The following is a 20,350-nucleotide window of genomic DNA, read 5'->3' on the forward strand; positions in this document are numbered from 1 at the left end:
TATGCTTCTTCTTCCTAGGGATGAATTTTTGCTGTGTCTCCCAAATTACTCCCAGAATCTCCTGCCATTGCTGTTCCGCTGTCTTTCCTGCTAGTGTCATCTCCCAGTCAATTCTGGCCAGCTCCTCCCTCATGCCTCTGTAGTTGCCTTTATTCAACTGTAATACCGTTACATCTGAATCCAGCTTTTTCCGCTCAAGTTGCAGGGTAAATTCTATCATATTATGGTCACTTCCTCCTAAGGGTTCTTCACCTTAAGCTCCCTTATCAAATCTGCCTCATTACACATCACTAAATCTAGAATTGCCTGTTCCCTAGTGGGCTCCACCACAAGCTGCTCCAAAAAGCCATCTCGTAGACATTCCACAAATTCCTTTTCTTAGGATCCACTACCAACCTGTTTTTCCCAGTCTACCTGCATATTGAAATCCCCCATGATCACTGTAACCTTGCCTTTCTTACACGCCTTTTCTATCTCCTGATGTATCATGTGCCCCACATCTTAACTACTGTTCGGACGCCTGTACATAACTCCCAATTATGTTTTTTTTACCTTTGCGGTTCCTCAACTCTACCCACACAGATTCTACATCATCTGACCCTACATCATTTCTTGCTATCGATTTAATTTCATTTCTTACTAACAAAGCAACCCCACCCCCTCTGCCAACCTGCCTATCTTTTCGATAGGATGTATATCCTTGGATATTTAGCTCCCAGTCCTGATCCCCTTGCAGCCATGTCTCCGTGATGCCCACCACATCATACCTGCCAAATTTCAATCTGCGCCACAAGCTCCTTATTTCGTATACTGCGGCATTCAGATACAACACCTTCAGTCCTGTATTTTCCGTCCCCTTTCTCATTGTCATCCCTTTATCTGATGTGCTTGAAGTTAGATTCCTAGCCCTTTCCAAACACTCTGTCCTATTTTGTGTTCTGGAGACTTTAATAGCCTCTCCTGGGCTCTCCTTTCTTTTCAGTTTTTTCATAAATTTTCCATGAAGTTGAATCCACCCCCCCACACACTAACCTGCTTTGTTTCCCACTAGTCATACTTCTTGGAGTTTTACCCTTCCCTCCACCCCCACTTTCTAGTTTAAAGTCCTGTTGACCACCCTATTTACCCTTTTCGCTAGAACATTGGTCCCAGATCGGTTCAGTTGGAGACCATCCTAACGGTACAGATCCCTCCTGTTCCAATACTGATGCCAGTACCCACGAAATAGAACCCCTCTTTCCCACACCACTCCTTTAGCCATGTGTTTACTTCCCTTATTCTCGTGTCCCTATGCCAATTTGCATGTGGCTCAGGTAGTAATCCGGAGATTATAACCCTTGAGGACCTGTTCTTTAATTTAGTTCCTAGTTCCTGATAATCCCCAAACAGGTCCTCTTTCCTAGTCTTACCTATGTTATTTGTCCCGACGTGGACCACAACAACTGGATCCTCCCCCTCCCTCTCCAATATCCTTTCAAGCTGGTCAGAGATGTCCCTCACCCTGGCACAGGGCAGGCAACATACCATGCGGGACTCTCGATCCTGCTTACAAAGGATGCTATCAATTCCCCTAATTATAGAATCCCCTACAACTACCACTTGTCTTTTTGCTCTCCCCTCTGGAATGGCCTCCTGTGCCACAGTGCCGTGGTCAGCTGGCTCATCCTCCCTACAGCCCTGTTCCTCGTCCACACAGGGAGCAAGTACCTCGTTCCTGTTGGACAAGGTCAAGAGCTGAGGCTCCTCTGTTCCTGAACACAAGATCCCTCTACCTGCCTCAGTTGCAGTCACACCCTGCTGAGCCTAACCACTGACTGAACTTGAGGTACTTAATCTACCGGGTGTGACTGCCTCCTGAAACAAAGCATCCAGGTATCTCTCCCCCTCCCGGACGTGCCACAGCGTCCAGAGCTCGGACTCCAGCTCATCAATTCTGAGCCGGAGTTCCTCCAGCAACCAACACTTACTGCAGATGTGGTCACTGCGTCTCGCAATAGGATCTGCCAGCTCCCACATCATACAGCCACAGCACATCACCTGCCCAGCCATCTCTACTTAGTTAATTAATTTATTAATTAGCTTTGCAGTGTTTTTTTTTCAAATTTGGTGCAGATTTCCTACCAACCAATCAGGTCACAGCTTTCCTGTGATGTCACTTTTTCAGTTTCGGCTTCCGTTACTCTGTGCCCCAAGGTCACTGCTCCAGGTACATTCCCTGCAAGCAATGCTCCCCATAAGCAATAATCCCCACTGGAAGTGCTGGGCCACAGAATTAGCCCTTCATTACCATCTCAAATTATAAAAAGGGGTCTTCAGCTAGGCCCTTTGATCTTTTATTATATCTGAATTTTTACAAATTGGGTGAAGCATCGTTCTAAAACCCCTTCAAATGCATATAGGTCTTTTTCCTTATTAGGAGCAGAGGAACAGGGGTAGGCCATTCAGGCCCTCAAGCCTGTTCCATCATTCATTTAGATCATGGCTGATCTCGTTGCTATGGCCCAATACTTGAACATCTGGATCAAATAGTTGGTGATACGTGATTGTACCATGCAGTATTTCATTTGGATGCCCAGATTATAAAGATGGCTGGCACATCAGATGCATTGATAATAAAGATAGAAGTGCATCTGAAAAATGGAATGAGAACTTCAACCTCAATAGGTTTCGGGTGTCCTAGTGATCAGAAGGAAGTGTACACGTTTCCACATTCTAGGACATAGAAACAGGATTTTGGGCGAAGGCAGGGCATGTGCAGAGCAGCTGAAACCATGAGAAAGCCCAGTGGCCACATTACTAAATGCTGAGCCATTTCATTCGACCCACCCCCTTACCTGTAATTGACTGGCCACCGTACCATCCACATGCGGTGATAGGACAGGGAGGTCACAGAGAAGCATGTCACCAGGGTCAGCGTATAGAAAGTGGAGACAAACACTTTGCACAGCCCCTCGTTCCATTCATAGTCCGAATGTTGCCTCCTGAGTTGGATGACTGAGTACATGGTGATGGGGATACCCACGTTAAGAATGTGTGTACCGGCCAATGTGCAGATGAGGAATTCCAGTGGCTTCCATTTCTTCTGCTTGGCGCTGACGCTCAGGATTCCCCAGGTGTTGGCTAGCAGTGAAAGCCCCGAACAGATTAGCCAAGCCAAGGCATTGTTGTACAAGCTCTGCTCGTCTGTGTTCTCACTCATGGTGGATCGTGGAACTCCCATTGTATGGAACCTGTAGCAGATTGTGTGCAAGTATGCAGGCGAGCAACGGCATTCCTAGGATTGAATCTGTTCCAGTGAGAAGATAATCAACGTAGCCTCGAGCCCCTTCATCCCACACGTAGGAACATTGCACAGACACGGTATGTCACCATCACCTGCACATTAAAAGAAAATGTTAACAATAACACAAACGTTGAATGGTGGAACAGGCTCAAGGGGCTAAATGGCTCTAGTCCTGCTTCTCTGAGCTTCTGTCAAAGACTTAATGAGTAAAAAATACCACCCGATATTGCACTAAACACACCAAACTGAAGATCCCGGACTCGTTCCCCCCAGCCCCACCCCAGTCTGTGCTGATCTTAACCCCAGTGCCCCTGGAGGACAGGGGGAACCATCAGCCACTCCCAATTGCCAAGTCATACTCCTCACCCCACACTGCACTGCACTATAGACTCATGTCCAAATGCCCAAGTGCCTGTGTTCGGCAAGTGCCTGTGCGTGCAGTGTGTAAAGACATGAATGGACTCAACTTTGATACTTTGTGGTCAAATAAAATGCTGACACTTGGCAGATATGCTCAACTCTGAAGAATGGCCACTTGGGAATGATGGAGGAGGAGTGTGCAGAGGGTGTTCTCTGACGTGGTGGAACCATATTCAATTAAGGGAAACAGAACTGGCAATTTCGCAGTGCCTTATCGGAAATGTTTTCACAGGCTTATGACAATTAATTACCTTGAAGATAATTGTTGTCATGTAGACAAATTTGCAAATGGTTTGTGCACAGCAAGATCATATAATAATGAATGAGTCTATTCATCGGTGGTGTAAATTGGGCAAGGAATTCTAGTCAGACAGTGAGGGAACTCCCTACTCTCCCCTGATGATCCTAGCCTTTTCTGCCCTCGTTCTTGGGGAACACAACCAGACAGTTTCGGAGACACTGGATTTTGGGTCAGGACTTGAATAGACTGGTTCCTGATCTGTCTTTCCACTTTCTGGGTTGGCCTGTTAGGGGCAGAGACTCCACCAGCATAGTTATTGGTGTAGGATGGGGTAGGGTCTGAAGCAAGAACTCTCTATGCCAGAAGTACCTGTGTCATTGGCCCTCAGTGAGAGCCTGTGTATGAATGCTTGAGGTGGGTTTGGTCAGGCACATTCCCCCACCCCAAACCAACACTGCACAAATCCCCGACCCCACAATCCTCCTCTCCTTGACCCCATACTCATCACCCACCCTGAAGCAACACTCGCCTACCCCCCAACCCAATTCTGCCCTCCCCCCAGCCCCAAAGACTACCCCACCCTGACCCCACACACCCATAACAAACCCGCAACCACACCCCCCCCCCTCCCCCCCCCACCCCGGTCCTCACACTCCCCCATGAACGCCCCCCCCCCCAACCCTGACACTCCACCTACTCCGAGCTGACAGTCCTCACCTAGACTTTGTGCTTTTCAGTGCCATTTGCCTTTTGCCAAAAGTAATGCATCGACACCCAACCTCCTCACCACCTGCTTCCCCCTAACCCCAGAAACGTCAGTAACAATGGTTTCTGGTGGTGCGCATCTCCCTATTTGCACTGAGATGCCTCTCTCCACCACCTACTCCAGATTCCTGAACATCTATCCATCACAAATTGGAATTCACTCCCACCTGAAGGAGGGCACTGGGGTGTGAGCCTGGACTGACTGCTCAACTCCTACAGTGGGTCCCAAAGCCCTTCTCTCCGGAGTCAATGCCCGCTGGAGAGGGACAGGAAAGGAACTGAAAACAAACTATAAAAAGCATTCAGCACAGCTCCTACCTGCATCTGAGACAAAATGTTTTCATCCTCTTCAAGCACCCAAACTGGAAAAAAAAACAGAAAATTCTATGTATAAATTATTTCAGGGGAAACAAAACTCAAATGTCAGTCTCCTGCAGCAGGAAGCTCAATTCAGCAGCACAGCCAAAGGCAGAGCTGCCAGCCAATTCTTAAAATAAAATAGCCGAAGGAAGATGATGTACAGCATTAATATCTGAATTCTAGATTCATGCTGCATGTTTATTCAGCATCACAGGTCTCAGAGCAGAAATTAGCCTCTCAGCTTTACACAGTTACTTCTCGTATTCAGACAGACATATTGCATTGGAAAACAGTTGGGAATGCTGTCTAAAAACAGAGGAGGGGTTGTTCAATCTCCAAGAACAGTTTGTGGAAAAGATAAAACATTAATGCAGGCTGGTCCCTGCAGAGTGTTTCCATGGTCACGTATGCGTTAGGGGTGATGCAAAGCATTAGAAAGAATCCAGTCTTAACTTCCTTCTCCCTGCAAGTGCCTAAATTCCCATGTTTGTTACCATTCTTGTTGCCTTTCTCATCCCCAAAGCAACAAACGTTGCCTTTCTAAAGTAGAAATACTAAGGGAAAGGTCATTAGGCCCAACAAGCTGATCAATTTATCTTAATCAGCTCTTTCAACCCTTTCCTCATACTTAACCTTCAATCCATTATCACTCTAGAAAAGAAAAATTTGCATTTACACAGCACCCTTCACAACCTCAGGATGTTCCAAAACACTTTACAGCTAATGAAGTGCTTTTGAAGTGCAGTCACTTTTGTAATGTAAGAAACACCAAAGCCAATTTGTGCACAGCAAGCTCCCAAACATCAAAAGGTGAGAATGGCCAAAAAATCTGTTTTAGTAATCTCAGTTGGTGGATAAATATTGGCCAGGAGAACTCGTCTGCTCTTTTCAAAACAGTGCCACAAGATCTTTAATGCCCACTCGAGAGTGCAGACAGGGCTTTGCTTTAATATTTTCTCTGAAAGACAGCATCTACAATAGTGCAGCACTCCCCACTGTACTGCACTGGACTGTAGCCTAGATTTTGTACTCAAGTCTCTAGAGTTGGACTTCTAATTGTCTCTTTATACGTTCTGTGAAAATGTCCTACACTGCTAAATTATTCTACATTTCTACCAAACTTTGTGCAAAAAAATATGCATTTGATTTCTCTTATCTATTGTAACTTGCTGCTCTGAATTTTGAACTGTTTATCTCAGTGAATGATTCCTCAACATTAGTTTTGTCAACTTTATTTTTCCATTTGTCTACAGGATGCAGGTTTACATTGGCAAGGCTGCATATATTGCCCCTCCCTTAACATTATGTCAAAGGACAGGTCATTGATGAAGCAGTTGTAGATGATTGGTAGCTTCCTCAAGAAACCCTTGCAGTGATATCCTGGGGCCATGAAGACTAGCTTACAACTTCAATCACTGGAAGGCTTTCCCTTTGACCCTGCCCCCAAACCCCATTGACTTTAATGCTTTGAGATGGCTCATTTGTACCACACTTGGTTGAACACTGCCTTGATGTCCAGGGTAACCACTTTCACTATGCCATCATTTAATTCTTGCGTTTCTGTCTGGATCACTACTGTCGTGAGGTCTAGAACCAAGTCGTTCTGTTAGAACCTCAATTGAACATTGGTGGGAGTAGATTATTGATGAATAGTTGTCACTTGATGCTGCTCAGTAGGCTGAACAGAACTGGCTGGACACTAATGATAGTGAGGACTACAGAAGGTGGATTGAACACCTGCTTGACACTTTTGGCTGCAGATATTTGCAAACACTTACCTCCTGCACTCAGATGCTGGGTTCCACCAAAGTTGAGGATGGAGATTGCATGGAGCCTCCTTCCCCTGCTATGAATTGCCTCGTTGTCCACCACCAGTTTCAAATGGATAGAACATAAGAAATAGGAACAGGAGTAGACTGTTCGGCCCCTTGAGCATGCTCTGCCATTCAATAAGATCATGGCTGATGACCTTGCATTTAGATTTCCACATTCCCATCCAACCCCAATAACGTTTGATTCCCTTGCCTAACAAGAATCTACCTCCCTCTGCCTTTAGAATATTCAATGACCCCACTTGCACCACCTACTGAGGCAGAGAGTTCCAAAGTTGGACAAAAAGTTTCTCCTAATCTCTGTTTTAAAAGAGTGGACCCTAATTTTAAAATGAAGCCCCCTGGTTTGGACACACCCACAAGAAACATCCTTTCGACATCCAGGATCTTGTATACTTCAATCAAATCACCCCTTCTAAATTCCAGTGGAAACAAGCCCAGTCTGGTCCAACCTTCCCTCATAAAACAACCCACTCATTCCAGATAAAAATCTAATAAACCTCCTCTGAACCACCTCCAATGCATTTACACCCTTCCTTAAATAAGGAGACCAAAACTGCACACAGTACTCGAGGTGCAGTCTCACCAATGCCCTGTATAACTGAAGCATAACATCCTTACTTTTATGTTCAATCCCTCTCGTAATAAAGGATAGCATTCCATTAACCTTCTTAATTACTTGCTGTACCTGCATACTAACTTTTTGTGACTCATGTACTAGAACACCTAGATCCCTCTGCACCTCAGAATTATGCAGCCCGTCTCCATTTAAGTAAAACTCTGCTTTTTTGTTCTTCCTGCCAAAGTGAACAACTTCACATTTCCTACATTAAACTCCATTTGCAAATCTCTGCCCACTTACTCAACTTATCTATATCCATCTGCAACCTCCTCATATTTGCTTCACAACATACTTTCCTACCATCTTTGTGTCATCTGCAAATTTGTCTACCATATCTTCACTCCCCTCATCTAAGTCATTGATGTAAATTGTAAAAATTTGAGGCCCCAGTAGGACACCGCTTGTCACATCCTGCCAATCAGAAAAAGACCCATTTATGCATACTCTGCCTTCTGCCAGCCAGCCAATCTTCTTTCCATGTTAATATGTTACCCGCTACACCATCCGCTTTTATTTTCTGTAATAATCTTTGATGTGACGCTTTATCAAATACCTTCTGGAAATCCATGTACAGTACATCTACAGGTTCCCCTTTACCCACTGCACATGTTACTCCTTCAAAAAACTCCAATAAATTGGTTAAACATGATTTTCCTTTCACAAAACTATGCTGACTCTTCCCAATTGCCTTGAGCTCTTCTAAGTGCCCAGCTATAACCTCCTTAATGTTCAATTCTAATAACTTCTCCGCGACAGACGTCACGCTAACTGGCCTATAGTTCCCTGTTTTCTGCTTCTCTCCCTTCTTGAATAGAGGGGTTATATTTGCTACTTTCCAATCTGATGGAACTTTTACAGATTCTAAATTTTGGAAAATTAACACCAGCACATCGACTACCTCATTAGCCACCTCTCTTAGGACCCTAGGATGTAGTCCATCGGGACCCAGAGACTTGCCAGCCCGCAGCTCCATCAATTTGCTCAGTATCGTTTCCCTAGTGATTTCAGTTTCACCAAGTTCCCTTCTCCCATTCACCTCCTGATTTGCAGCTATTACCGGAATGTTTATTGTATCCTCCATAATGAACCCCACAGAAGCAAAATATTTGTTAATTTCTTCCGCCATTTCCTTATTATCTATTAACTCCCCACTGTCACTCTCCAGCGAACCAACTCTCATTTTACTTACTCCTTTCCAAGTATCTGTAGAAACTCTTGCTATCCATATTTACATTTCTAGCTAGCTTCCTCTCACACTCTAACCTTTAAGATGTTCTCTGCCGTTCTTTATATTTCATTCAATCATCTGTCCTGCCCTCATCTTTGCAGAGTTGTACGTTTTTTTCCTTAAGTTTGATGCTTTCCTTAACATCTCTAGTTAACCATGGATGGTGGGTCCTCCCCTTAGAATTTCTCTTTATAATTAGGAGAGTACTTATTCTGAATACTCTGAAATATTCCCTTAAATGTCTGCCACTGCTTCTCTATTGATCTGTCCTCTAGCCTAGTTTCCCAGTTCACTTCAGCTAGCTCATCTTTCATCCCCACATCGTTGCCCTTATTTAAGTTTAAGATACTAGTCTTAGACCCACTCTTCGCCCTTTCAAACTGGATGTAAAATTCAATAGGGGCCTCAAGAATTTTGGGACCATAAGTTCATCTATAACTTACAGTTTTTGATGTTTAGCAGATGGGTAACTTGGTGTATCAGCTTCACTATATTCATAACTCATTCCAAGATATGTTTGGTGGTGCTCCTGACACACCCTTCTACACTGAACTATGATTTGTCTCTTAGCTTTAGGTTGATCAAAGGGTTAGGAATGTGGCAGGCCACAAGGTTAAAGATTGTGGTGATATAAAATTATTCTGCTGATGGCCCCCAGTAACCAGCTTTGGGCTGCCAGATCAGTCCTTATTCTGTCCACAGCGTTAGCGCCACAGGCACAGTGCTTTCACTGTGGAGCTCAGACTTTGTCTTCACAAGGACTCTGTGGTGGGTGTTTCTGCCAGTGCTGTTGTGAGCAGACATTTCCATAACTGTAAGGAATGGGATCCAGTAGGGGTTGCTTCCTCATGCTGGTTCCTTCACCACCCAACACAGGCCCAGCTGGCAGCTGTGTCCTTTGGCACTTGGCCAGCTTGGGCACTGGTGGAATCACGTGGAAATCCAGCCCCCAAAATACATTCTACACTCTTCCTACCTTCAGTGTTTCTTCCAAAGGGTGGGGGTAGGGGTGGTAGGTAGTGATCAGCAGGAGGCTTCCTTGGCCTGCTTTGACCTGAAGCCACCATACATACCAGAGCAGGGTTAGGTCAACACAATCAGGAGGGAAATGAGGACTAATATCCACACTACAACTGACTGCAGCAAGGTGGGTGCCCATGAGGGGGTGGGGGTGGCAGGATTTAAGCTTCCCACTTCAATAGAAGACACAGCCCATAAATGTTGGGCAAAATTTCTCACTTCCAGGTGTGCAACATACTGCTATTGTGAGAAGCCCATCACCACATGACCTGGTTAAGAATAACCTTCTTGGTTAGCAGGAATACTTGGAATCAAAGAATCATACATCATATAAAGAGACAATTAAGCCCTTCACGCTGGTGCCAACTCCTTGAAAGAGCTACTCAATTTGTCCCAGTCCCTGGCTCTTTGTCCATGGCCCTGCAAGTTTTTCTCTTTTCAAAGCATTTATTCAAAACCTTGAGAATTTCTATTTAATCTGCTTCCTCCACCCTTTCAGGCAATGCACTCCAGATATATGCTGTGTAAATTATCACACCATATCTCTTGCTGTTAAAGAGAGCTCCTATAAACATTCTGTAGTCACCAGCTTTATGGAGTAGCCTGGCTGAATTGTAGTTGTTTCTGAACCACTGGAATTTAAACAATTCATTAGACAAATATTAGCTGTTATGATGAAAAACTTTAAAGATGCTGGTTTTATTTCACAGAGAGCCAGTTAATGTCCAGTAAGTAGCCTATATGACAAATCACTAGAGACAGTCAAGCCCTTAGCAGTAATGTCTCCTGAATTCCATGTCTAAGCAACTCTCGTTTATTCTTAAGGGTGACATTCAGAAAGTTGTGGCTTCAGCTTCTTCCCCAAGACTTGGCAGATGGCTGCGCTCAACAGGCCAACAAACCAAGGTTAAGATATTGTAACTCCCCTCCACTCTGCTTCCCTTTTGTACATGACACTCAGCTGTGAATGAGGAATAAAGGTATCGTTCCCATAATCTTGGGTGATTATGAAATGTGTCTGAGTGCCATCCTTCTGAATAGATATTTTTCTCAGGTAGATATTGAAGATCCCAGAGCATTATCCAAGGAGAGCAGGGAGGCCTTCCAATGTCTTAGCCAAGATTCCTCCCTCAATCAAAACCTCGTCTCATTGGTTCCTTCTGGGTCCTTGCTGTGTGCAAAATGGCTTCTCTATGTAACAACAGTCACTGTGCTTCAAAGCATTTAATCTTACATGAGATGCTTTGCAATCGTTCCTGCCGATACCTACACTAATATAAGCGCATTAGTGTATTTCTTCTTGCAGTAGAGCAAAAACCATCACCAGTCTATAGGATGCAAAAGATTCAAATTTCTGAAAGGTTAAAATTGATTAATTCAGCATCATCTCTGTCTCCAACACAATAGTATTTATAATATGTTCCAGGGACCACCACCCATTTGCCTGCAGCCCCTTAACACTTTGGATGCACATTTTGATTTTGGGTTCCCCACTCAGACAGGGTTGCCAGCTCTCCAGGATTCTCCAGCAATTAAAGATTAATCACCTGAACACTGCTGCAAGCAACCTGGGAGAAAAATCATGCGGGCATTAAAGAATTTTCTTTGAATTTATTTATTCGTTTTATTCGTTATACAAACATTGGAATTATTAAAACAGGGCCATTGACAATCACAACCCACCCAATCGGATGGCAGGGAGCTTGTTCACTTTCCGATTGGCCAGCGGAAAGCAGCGTGCTGCTCTGATGGGCTTCAGGGCAACCAGTAGCAGAAGCCTGAGAGGTCATGTGATGAAACTTCTGGAATACATCCAATTAGAGTTGGCAACCATATACACTGGGGGTGGTGGGGGAGATGACGGAACTGAAATATTCCTCTCCCTTTTCTGCTCTCTGGCAGACAAAAGCAAAGGAATGTTACTCAGAGGCAGAGATATTCCTGAAAGGAACAAGCAGTCTGTTAAGGTACATCTATTGACCAGAAATATTGGCTCTCTAGTTAATTCCTTCCTGTGGGCAACTGTCTGCCTTTCAAATCAGCAACTGCCTGAAATCCAAGACTCACTTTGTAAATGACAAGGTTCCACCAGCCATTGACGCTGTGTGCTGCAATACCCTTCAAGGTCTCAAACAAGACATTGGTTGGGATTATGGAATTCAATGAACTGTTTGAGTCGCACCCATTAGTTCAATCAGCTAAGCCCAAGGACCTTACAGTCACTCCAATCTTTCACGTCTTAGATCATAACCCATTCACCCAGCAAGTACAATACAATACATACACTCAGGAATAAGACAAAAAAAGTTAGCACATGTTTTTTTGGGTTGAAAGTGCAGGGTTCATCTGACATGTTAGTTGCTGTGCTGGGGAGTATTGCAGCTTATTCTGGGGAGCAGACACTGCTCTGGAGCTAGTCCCCTTCTTCAGCTTATGCTGGAGCCTGCAGTGAAGCTTCTCTCTCGCTCTAGTTTCCAGGCCCAAATCTCTCTCCAGTTTCTATTCCCTCAGTCCTAATTTCCTACTCCTCTGATGATAAATAGGGAAATCTCCATATTTATTTAGATAAATTGTCCTGGCCAATACTTGTTTCTCAACCAACGACACTAAAGCATATTTTCTGGACACCATCACCTGCCAATTGTGGGAGTTTGCCGCAAATTGCCTGCCATGTTTGCTATAACACAATAGCAATTGCACTTCAGAAGTATCTAATTGGCTGTGAAGTACTTTGGGAAGTCCTGAGATTGTGAAGAGAACTACATAACTTTCAGCTTACAACATTGCAACAGTGATGCTTGCTATTCTCACTGGCCCCACAGGATGATGCTACAGCATCTAAAAACAATATTTTCAAGGAGGCCTGCAGTTCCTATTCATTCCAGTGGTGGAGCTGCATTCTCTCTCACCCTGCTACAACCAGCCAAGCTGAAAGACCATGGTCACTGAGTCTGCAGCAGAACAGAAGGCCAGAACTTACACCACCGTTTTGACCTGATGACAAGGATTCATTTAAATAATCAGTGGTGGGCACTCAATCCACAGAGAAGATCTCAGACCAGCTTCAAATACAAAGATCTCTAGAAACCAGCAGCCTTTATAAAAGGACCTACTGCAACAGCCTGCAGTCACCTGGAGTTATGCAGTTCTGGGCTACATCCTGGGTACACTTCCACTGCTTCTTTGACCTGCACACTGGTTTCTCTCCAGCATCCAGATTACTCAGGTTAAAAGGAGAAGGGAGCAGTGAGAAATCCAGAGGGTAATGCCATCTCACCAACACTGCTCCTTCACGTCAGACCTTCAACATGGCAGGCAGAATGACTGCCTGCTCCCGTCATTGTGCCCAATAGGAAAGGTCAGGTGTATCGTCGGCTGAGTGGAGACCCACGATGGTGAAATCCATCCTGAGCTGCAGTGCAAGTGTCATTGAGAATGAAATTCGGGATGTGCGGCTTGCTTCTGCCTGTCTGTCCTTGCCCATCTGTCTGTCAGTCTGTCAGTTCTTTTATCGGTCTGCTTTATGGTGGATTTCAGCCCCAGACCTAGAGATTCGACACCTACTTTGGTTGTTGGAACAGCTCGGTTGAAATGCTAATGTATGTGGTTTGACAGATGGAATTGCAATTTTTTTTGATCAAGTGTGAAACTCAGTCTGGGGTCTTATTCAAAGGATGCCATAGTTTCAAAGCAGTACCATCTCACCTACCAATGTGCAAAGGCTGCAAACAGCTCTATTTACTTGTTTACTTCGATAGAAATGGCTTCATATGAAAGAAGGTTCACAGCTCAAAACACATTCCTGGCTGCAAGTTTTTAAGTTCGTGAATCAGAGCCAGAGTCTTCATGAGCAAAATGGAACTCGCGTCATTGTGGCATAGCATCTCCTCCTGAAGGAAGAATCCTTTGGTTGCCAATAGATTGTTGGAAGCTACCCACTGAAAATCAGCTTTTAACTCCTTACGAGCTGATCTATTTGATACTGTGAGGTTTTGTGGTGTTTACTATCACTTTTGCTTCCGTATATCGATTGTAAATAAATCTGACCTGGTAGTTTAGCCCGTATGCATTTCCCTGGTTATGGGTGTATACTTTTCAGCCTTCAAAGGGGAAGTGATGGTCATTGCATATACTCTAGAGTGATTTGTTATGATTCAAGGCTAAGTTTAAAACTGACAGTGCACTAACTTATACAAGACAAAAGAATTAAGTTGTAGGTTTTAGATCATAAGAGACTCTGTCTGCTTACAGAAACTCTCATCCAGCTTTAAATATAAATAAAGCTGTTGGGGGAGATGAAACCTGAACTCTAGCAAATGAAAAAAGAAAACTGCAGATGCAGGAAATCTGAAATTAAACTATAAAACACTACAAGTACTGTAGCAAGTGTGTCAGCAACCGTAAAGAAAAAAGGCCAAGTTGACATTTCAAATGCAGGCGCGTCAACAATTTGCATTGAAGTAGCTTCTTTACCATAGTAAAAATAATCCCAAGGTGCTTTCTTCACAGAAGGTTATTTAGACAGAATTTGACATTGAAAACCATTTGACATAATTTGCAACTGAAATTTGGAAGGTAAGCTAGCACCTCCTAGACACGTGACTTCTCCCACCTAGAAAGGCAAGAGGAGATACATGGGAACACCACCACCTCCAAGACACACACCATCCCGACTTGGAAATATACCACTGATCCTTCAGTGTCACTGGGTCAAAAACCTGGCACTCCCTCCCTAACAGCACTGTGGGTGTACCTACACCACAGGGGCTGCAGCGGTTCAAGGGCAATTAGGAATGGGCAATAAATGCTGGCCTTTCCAGCAATTCCCACATCCCATGAGTGGATGATTATTGGGAGTTGGGAGTTAGAAGTTAGAACAGTAGTCAATTACAGAGACAGTTAATTTGATTAATAGCCAGCAGGCTGAACTTAAAAATACAAAATATCACCACAGTGAAGCCAGGGGAAAAATGGTGAACTGCAATAGCTTTCTCGCCAGCTCCCAGTATCTCACCCCCAGGGATCTGGGCAATATAATGACAGCTAACATGAAAAACATAAGTTCTTCCTCTGAGGAGATGCGCATTCTGATGGGACAGTTATACATGGGTCACAGGTTTAACTTCAAGAAGCCAGGAATAATTTGATGTGTGGATCATTTTACATGGAATTCAGTAAAGTTGGATTAAGTATCCTTGCCAAGGCTGTTCATTCACTGCCCTTTCTTATAAATTTAATTTGTCATGAAAACATTGTCACATTTCAGAACGATAACAACTTGGAGACTTTCCCTGCATAAAGCTGACTTGATACCTCGAAAACAGAAATTGCTGGAAATACTCAGATCAGTCAGTTACTTTGTAGAGAGAAACAGAGCTAACAATTCTGATCTTCATCAGAATTATCTTCAATCTGAAATGTTAACTCTGTTTCTCTCTCCAGAGATGTTGGCAGACCTGCTGAGCTTTTCCAGCATTTTCTGTTTTTATTTCAGATTTCCAGCAATTTGCCTTTGTATTGATGCCTTGCACGTTTGCTAATATGTTGTTAAAAGAACAGGCCATTCTACAGGGTATTGGCTGTTGCTCTCCCACCTCCTCCTGATGTTTGTTGGCCAAGTATGTGATAAAGATATATAAAAAGGAGGAAAGTTGAGCTCCTGCCTTTGCTGTTGGTCGATCTTAGCCAGGGTGACAGGGGAGGTGTTGAAATTAGATGCAGAAAGAACATTGTCGGGGGACCCCCCCATCCTGACTCCTGCTGGGAGGTGATGTGCGGACGATCATCAGTTGAGGCCAGGGTTGAATTTGGCTGTGATTCTTTCCACTCCCTAAGCTCACTGCCTGGGTTTACTAGGGGGCTTCCTGCATTCAGGGAATTATACCCACAAAGAGGAGTAAAGAAAATCAAGAAATGGAGGGAAAAATTACACGCACAAATTGTTTCAAACATACAAATGATGTGCAGAAAACTACAATAAACATTGCCCCTAAATTCACAAGTGAATATTTTAACATAACTCACTGCTAACCATTAAATTACTTATGTACCCTGCAATAAACAAATATTTGTTTAACACCTACTTTTAATTTAATTAGTTCATCTTGACTGAGTTGGTGACACTCTAGCCTCTGAATTGGAAGGTTGAGAATACAAGCCCCGCTTATAGATTCCAGCCCATAACCTAGGTCAACACTTCAGGGCAGTATTGAGGGAGCGCTGCGTTGATACCAAGGCTGCCTTTTGGATGAGACGCTAAACCGGGATCTTCCCCGCCTGCTCATGGTTAAAGATCCTAGAACACTATTCATAAGTCACTTCATAAAAGGTGCTTCTCCTGAACCTTTTGCCTCTCCTTGTGCACAAAGGATGTTCTCCTAGTGTTCCAGCCAACATTCCTCTCTCCTTCAACACAAGTATATTTGGGCAGAAATTCACCTTTGGCATTCTCGCACACTGTCCAATATTCAGTCCCATTGCAGTCATGAAATGAAATATCAGGTGGCTGTATAGTGGGTGGACAACTGGTTACAGCCCATTTTGTGTGAACTCCAAAGACAAATTTCCAACCCTTTTACCTGGTCCTTGGTAACTGCTTGCACGGTTTTGCTGTGTGAAAAACTTAGTCGCTGCTTGGCCGAAGTACAAGATCACAAAATCACAAGAAATAGGGGGAGGAGGCCATTTAGCCCATCGAGCCTGTTCTGCCATTCATTAAGATCATTGCTGATCTGATTGTGGCCTTAACTCCGTTTTCCTGCCTGTCCCCCTTGATTCGCTTGTCAAATCAAAAATCTGCCTAACTCGGCCTTGAATATAATCAATGACCCAGTCTCCACTCCTCACTGGGGGAGAGAATTCCAAACACTAAACGACCCTCAGAGAAGAAATTCTTCCTCAATGCAGTCTTAAACGGGAGACCCCTTATTTTTAAACTGTTCCCCCTATTGCAGATTCCTCCATGAGAGGCAACGTCCTCTCACACCCACCTTGCCAAGTCTCCTCAGAATTTAATATATGTTGCAATAAGATTACCTCTCATTCTTCTAAACTCCAATGAGTATAGGCCAAACCTGCTCAGCCTTTCCTCATAAGAAAACCCTTCATCCCAGTTCTCCGAATTGCTTCCAATGTAAGTGTATCCCTCCTTAAGCAGGGAGACTAAAACTGCACACAAGACCTTAGGTTAGATCTGAACTGGAGTATTGCGTACAGTTCTGGGCATCACATCTTAGGAAAGGTGTGAAGACATTGCAGACAGTGCAGAAGAGGTTTATGAGAATGATTACAGAGACAAGAAACTTCAGCTTTTGAAGATAGATTGGGCTCTTTTCCTTGGAGAAAAGGTGGCTGAGAGTTGATATGATAGAAACATTCAAAATCATGAGGCGGAAGGATCAAGAAGCAGAGGGCACGGATTTAAAGGTAATTGGTAAAAGAAGCAAAAGCAATTTGAAAAAAAAAAAAATGTTTTCATACAGCGAGTGGTTAGGGCCTGGAATGCACTGCCTGAGAGAGTGCTGGAGGCAGGTTCAATCAAGGAAGTCCAAAGGGAACTTTGGATGATTAGTTGAAAAGAAACAATGTACAGAGAAGGGCACTAGGTGAAATACTCAAGAGAGCCAGTGCAGACACAATGAGCTGAATGGCCTCCTTCTGCATTGTAACAATTCTGTAATTCTGTGTGGTCACAGCAATGCCCTCCAGCTGTAGCAAGACATCCCTACTTTTATACTCCATCCACCTTGCAACAAAGGCAATTGCCTTCCTAATTACTTGCTGTGCCTACGTGCAAACTTTGTGATTCATGGACAAGCACGTCCAGATCACTGTTCTCTAGCATTCTGTAGTTTTTCTCCATTTAAATAATATTCTGCTTTTCTGTTCTTCCTGCCAAAGTGGACAACCTCACATTTTCCCACATTATACTCCAACTACCAATTTTTTGACCACTCACCTATCTATATCCCTTTGCAGACTTGTATCCTCCTCACAACTTGCTTTTTTGTCTACCTTTGTATCAGCAGCAAATTTGGCTACAAAATAGTTACAAACATATGAAATAGGAGCAGAAGTAGGCCATTCAGCCCCTCAAGCCTGCTCCATCATTCAATAAGATCATGGCTGATCTGTTTGTGTTTCGACTTCCACATTCCCATTTACCCTCGATAACCTTTGATTCACTTGCCTAACAAGAATCTATCTACCTCTGCCATAAAAATATTCAGTGACCCTGCCTCCACTGGCTTCTTGAGGCAGGGAGTTCCATAGTTGCACAACCCTCAGAGAAAGAATTTCTCCTCATCTCCGTCCTATTAAGGGTGAACCCTAATCTTAAAATGGTGCCCCCCTAGTTCTGGTCTCACGCACAAGAGGAAACATCCTTTTCACGTTCATCTTGTCAAGACCATTCAGCATCTTATATACTTCAATCAAGTCATCCCTCACTCTTCTAAACTCCAGTGGAAACAAGCCCAGCTTGTCCAACCTTTCCTCATAAGACAACCCGCACATTCCAGGTGTCAACCTAGTAAACCTCCTCTGAACCCGCCTCCCACGCCTTTACATCCTTCTTTAAATAAGGAGGCCAAACCTCCACACAGTATTGAAGATGTGGTCTCACCAATGCCCTGTATAACTGAAGCATAACCTCCTTACTTTTATGTTTAACTCCTCGTGTAATAAAGAATAGCGTTCCATTAGCCTTCTTGATTACACGCTGTACCTGTATACTAACATTTTGGTGACTCATAGACGAGAACACCTCAATTTCTCTGCACCTTGGAATTCTGTAGTCATTCTCCGTTTAAGTAATACTCTGCTTATTGGTCCCTTCATCCAAGCAACAATTCAACTTCAAAAGGAATTACTTGGTTATAAAGCACTTTGGAATATCCAGAGGATGTGATAATACACTAGATATACACATGCTTTTTCACTATTTGTTAAATATTTAATAGAGACATGCATAATGAAAACACAAAGCTACCCATGATCTCCAATTAAGATAACCAGATGGAATAAGGATTCAGTCATAAAGGAATATTATATGCACTCCTTGGGTTGGTATTTTTGAAAGAGCCTGTTTTTGCTTTATGGTTGCCTGTGTACACTTGCTGGGACATTGGCATAGAGTGTTAACATACTAGCAGATGGTGTATCTGAGTGAGTACAGGCTCAAACTTTTCATTCTGCCCAGTTGCCAATCTTTGCTATAAGGAGATGCCAGTCTCAAAAAAGAGGAAGAGTCATCAGCTGCTCCCTCCTGGTGGCTGCTTCACCAAGATCAAAGAGAAAAAAGGAGAAGGCCATTCATCCCCTCATGCATGTTCTGCCATTCAGTTAGCTCAAGGCTGTTCTGCACCTTAACTCCAATTTACTCACCATTTGCTCCATATCATTTGATACCCCAACACAGTAGAAACATGCTCTGGGACTCCATCTATTTAGTCCAGGTGAAGTGGTATGGTTTTCAAGCCTGCTGTCTGAACAACCCAAAAATGTAAACCAGGTACCGTAGGGCCACATTTACAAAAAAATGCTCCGTGCAGAGCCACAGCCATTGCCAGCACACATTGGGAAATCTACGGGCATTCCCTGTGATCTGCCTCGCACTTCCCAAGAACCACGACAGATAGCAGTCGTCGTCCTGGTCTCAAACATGACTTAATTTGTCACTAACTAGTCACCGGTTGTTCAGGATCACACGATGGTGGCGCTGTTTGAATGTGGCTTTTCCACACAAGATGAAACATTGGTAAAAAGGTAAATTACCATAAAGCAGTTAAACAAGACTTATTTTGTTGATCAGCTGATTGCACGATACACATCGAGAATCCTAACAGCTTGGCTAAATTTGAGGATGGTGGGCCTTGATATTAATGGGTTTGGGTTATTTTAACTCATTGCTGTCCAGGTGCTATTTTAAAAACACCCAGATTGCCCAAAACCACACGAGGGGCCACTAAAGCTTCAATACCTGCTTTGGGCTGGGTTTCACAGGGTGTGGGGGGCAGGAAAAAAAAGTCAGCCAGCAGCCAATGTACTGCAAAGAAACCCACCCCATTGCCAGGACATGCTGGAGAGACAGGTTAAAGCAAGGCAAGAGTGGGACTTCCCCTTAAGTGGGAGGAAGTCCATCCTCAAGAGCTGCCGGCCAATCTGATTAGCCAGCAGCACTTGAAGCTCAGGCAACGCCAAAGCTCAGTAGTGGGTGCTGCTGGGACTGCAAGGAGGGGCAGGAAGGAGAGCGATGGCTGCCGGAGACAGCCAAGTCACAAGGTTTTAGGGTGGGGAAGAGGGGGGTGAGATGCTGGGCTTTGGGGAGGGGGGGGGCCCAGGTGGTGAGGAAAGAAAGTTGGGGGTGGGGAGGTGACTTTTTCTGGGGGAAGGAAGTGGGGGTGGTGGGAGGTGGCTCCGGTGCACACTAACACCCCCACACCTCCCCACCCCCCACCACCACCCCCCCCGCCCCACCCCAGGTGAGGTGCCGCCATTTCCTTCTCACCTTTTTTCACCTAGGCCACACAAGAGAAAGCAGCCTGCCCATGCCAACCATATTATGGCTTTGTCAGCACAT

At 44.2% G+C, this 20,350-nt stretch overlaps 1 protein-coding gene across 2 annotated transcripts in view; it reads right to left on the bottom strand.

Annotated features, from left to right (window-relative positions):
* Window positions 1–20,350, bottom strand: part of LOC121288687 (probable G-protein coupled receptor 153) — a 174,962-nt gene that overhangs the window by 54,375 nt on the left and 100,237 nt on the right. For both annotated transcript variants that reach the window (XM_041207422.1, XM_041207421.1), the window contains exons 2-3: window positions 5,028–5,071; window positions 2,835–3,375 (exon numbers count right to left, since the gene is read on the bottom strand). In XM_041207422.1, coding sequence (XP_041063356.1) covers window positions 2,835–3,220 — 386 coding nt within the window. In that variant the 5' untranslated portion in view covers window positions 3,221–3,375; window positions 5,028–5,071. The remainder of the gene's footprint in view (window positions 1–2,834; window positions 3,376–5,027; window positions 5,072–20,350) is intronic.

This window comes from Carcharodon carcharias, chromosome 15 (assembly GCF_017639515.1).
Source record: "Carcharodon carcharias isolate sCarCar2 chromosome 15, sCarCar2.pri, whole genome shotgun sequence".
NCBI classification, from domain to species: domain Eukaryota; kingdom Metazoa; phylum Chordata; class Chondrichthyes; order Lamniformes; family Lamnidae; genus Carcharodon; species Carcharodon carcharias.